Source organism: Triticum aestivum, chromosome 5A, assembly GCF_018294505.1.
Source record: "Triticum aestivum cultivar Chinese Spring chromosome 5A, IWGSC CS RefSeq v2.1, whole genome shotgun sequence".
Classification (NCBI taxonomy): Eukaryota; Viridiplantae; Streptophyta; class Magnoliopsida; order Poales; family Poaceae; genus Triticum; species Triticum aestivum.
Genome location: NC_057806.1, coordinates 625,534,689 through 625,536,732, shown reverse-complemented (window position 1 = coordinate 625,536,732; position 2,044 = coordinate 625,534,689). Strand labels below are relative to the sequence as shown.

General features: G+C 60.3%; 1 protein-coding gene across 1 annotated transcript; it reads right to left on the bottom strand.

Annotated features, from left to right (window-relative positions):
• Window positions 1-422: 422 nt before the first annotated feature.
• LOC606310 (histone H1-like) lies at window positions 423-1,769 on the bottom strand. Its single transcript, XM_044527501.1, has 2 exons — window positions 1,463-1,769; window positions 423-1,352 (listed from the first exon to the last, which is right to left on the bottom strand). The coding sequence occupies exons 1-2, from the start codon at window positions 1,658-1,660 to the stop codon at window positions 681-683; spliced, it is 870 nt and encodes a 289-aa protein (XP_044383436.1). The 5' UTR covers window positions 1,661-1,769; the 3' UTR covers window positions 423-680.
• Between the last annotated feature and the right edge of the window lie 275 nt (window positions 1,770-2,044).

The window sequence follows — 2,044 nt, the reverse complement described above, 5'->3', positions numbered from 1 at the left end:
AACGCTCCCGCCATAGCCGAAACCATCGTGGATCTCGAGCTTTTGGAGCCCGCCTTCCATTCTGAACTTCCGCCCATTCCTGACCTATCCTGGAAAAATCACATGCAGCTGGTGCAGAATCATTAACGTACGGTCTAAAATCGCACTGGATGTTCTAACCGACGGCCGCACCGGCCATGTACAGTACAGAGAAGAATACCACAGCCTTCTTATTTACAGCTCATAAACCCACCTACTAGACGTTGGACTGAATCAACATCCGACGAGATTTGCTTGGCATTTGCCATCAAATAAATTTCAGATCTCAAATCTTCTACTGATCCAAAACAGTACAAGATTTGCAGTATCATACCGAAATCACCACAGAGAACACGAATTTCAATTGCACGGTACCAACATTAGGGCAAGCGAACCAATGTAAATTGTGGGCTAAAATTAAGATTCAATTACCCAATTCAGTTACACAAATACATAATAAGCTTACTACAGCGCGATCGTCGTCACCGTTTCCTCACAACACACACCAAGGGGTGCACCGGTGATCCGCTGCACCCAAACCCAGATTTCAAATTTACAGTCTAGCACCGTCGACACAGCCGGACATCCCGACTAACAGCACAGAACAGAAAAAACTGCTACTGGAAAACTATCGCCAAGCCCTAGGATCTTCCTCCAAGGATCTACTTCTTGGCCTTCTTGGCGGCGGGGGCCTTCTTCGCCGGCGCGGCCTTCTTGGCGGGCGCGGCCTTCTTCACCGGCGTGGATCTCTTGGTGGGCGGCTTCCTGGCGGCGGGCTTCTTGGGCGCCGCGGCGGCCGGCGCCTTCTTCCCTGGCGCGTCCTTGGCCGAGGTCTTGGCAGCCTTGGCGGGGCGGCCCTTGGGCTTGGCGGCTGCCTTGGGCTTCGCCGCGGCCTTGGTCTTGGCGGGGGCCTTGGCCTTGGGCTTGGCGGCCGCCTTGGGCTTCGCCGCGGCCTTGGTCTTGGCTGGGGCCTTGGCCTTGGGCTTGGCGGCGGACTTCTTGGCGGGCGCCTTGGCCTTGGTCTTGGTAGCGGTCTTCTTGGCTGGCGCCTTGGCCTTGGTCTTGGTAGCGGTCTTCTTGGCTGGCGCCTTCTTCTTGGCCGCGGGCTTCTTCTTGGCCGCCGGCTTGGGCTTGGCCGCGGCGGCAGACAGCTTGTAGGAGGCCTTGACCTTGGTCAGCTTGCCGGAGGCGACCAGCTTCTTGAGCTGCACCGACAGGATCTTACGGAAGTTGGCCGGGAGGTGCGCCTTGTGCTTGTCCTCGACGAACTTGGCGATGGCGTACGGGCTCGACCCCGTCCGCTCCTTCAGGGCGGTGATGGCCTCCGACACCATCTGCACAGACGCAAACACGAACGAACCATCAGATCAAACGCAAACACGAACGAACAGAGAGCAATTCGAACGAGAATGGAGCGAGATTCGGCGAAGGACTCGGGGTTTACCTCAGCGTAGGTCGGGTGGGCGGGGGCGGCGCGGGGCTTCCTCGGGGCGGAGGGCTTCTTGGCCTTGGCCGCCTTGGCCTTGGTCTCCTTGGCCGGCTTCGCGTCGCCGGCGGCGGGCTCTGCCGTGGTCTCCACGACGGGGTCGGCGGCCGCCGCCACCTCAGGGGCCGGGACATCGGCGACCACGTCAGTCGACATTGCAGCGGGGAACCGAGGGGAGAGGAGAGCGCTGGTGTTGCTTGCCGGAGCTGAGAGAGAGATGCGTGAGCTGAGGCGCGGTGGTGGGTGAGGAGGTCGTGGCGGAGCAAGCGGTGGTTAAATAGTGGGAGACGTAGGGAAGACGGGGGAGGCCCGAATGCCGCGCGCTGATTGGTCGAGGGGGCGTTGCCGCGGATCGCCCCCCTAAGCGGCCGTCAGCAAACCTGGCCCGCCCGATCCGCTCCCATCCAACGGTCCTCCACGCGCCCCATCGGGTGCCGCGGATTGCTTCCCCCCTGGTTGGCCCTCCCCGGCTCGCGAACCAGCCTCCAGACCTCCAGAGTGTGCTTCTCCTCTCGATTTCCGATCGAATATCGCTCAATC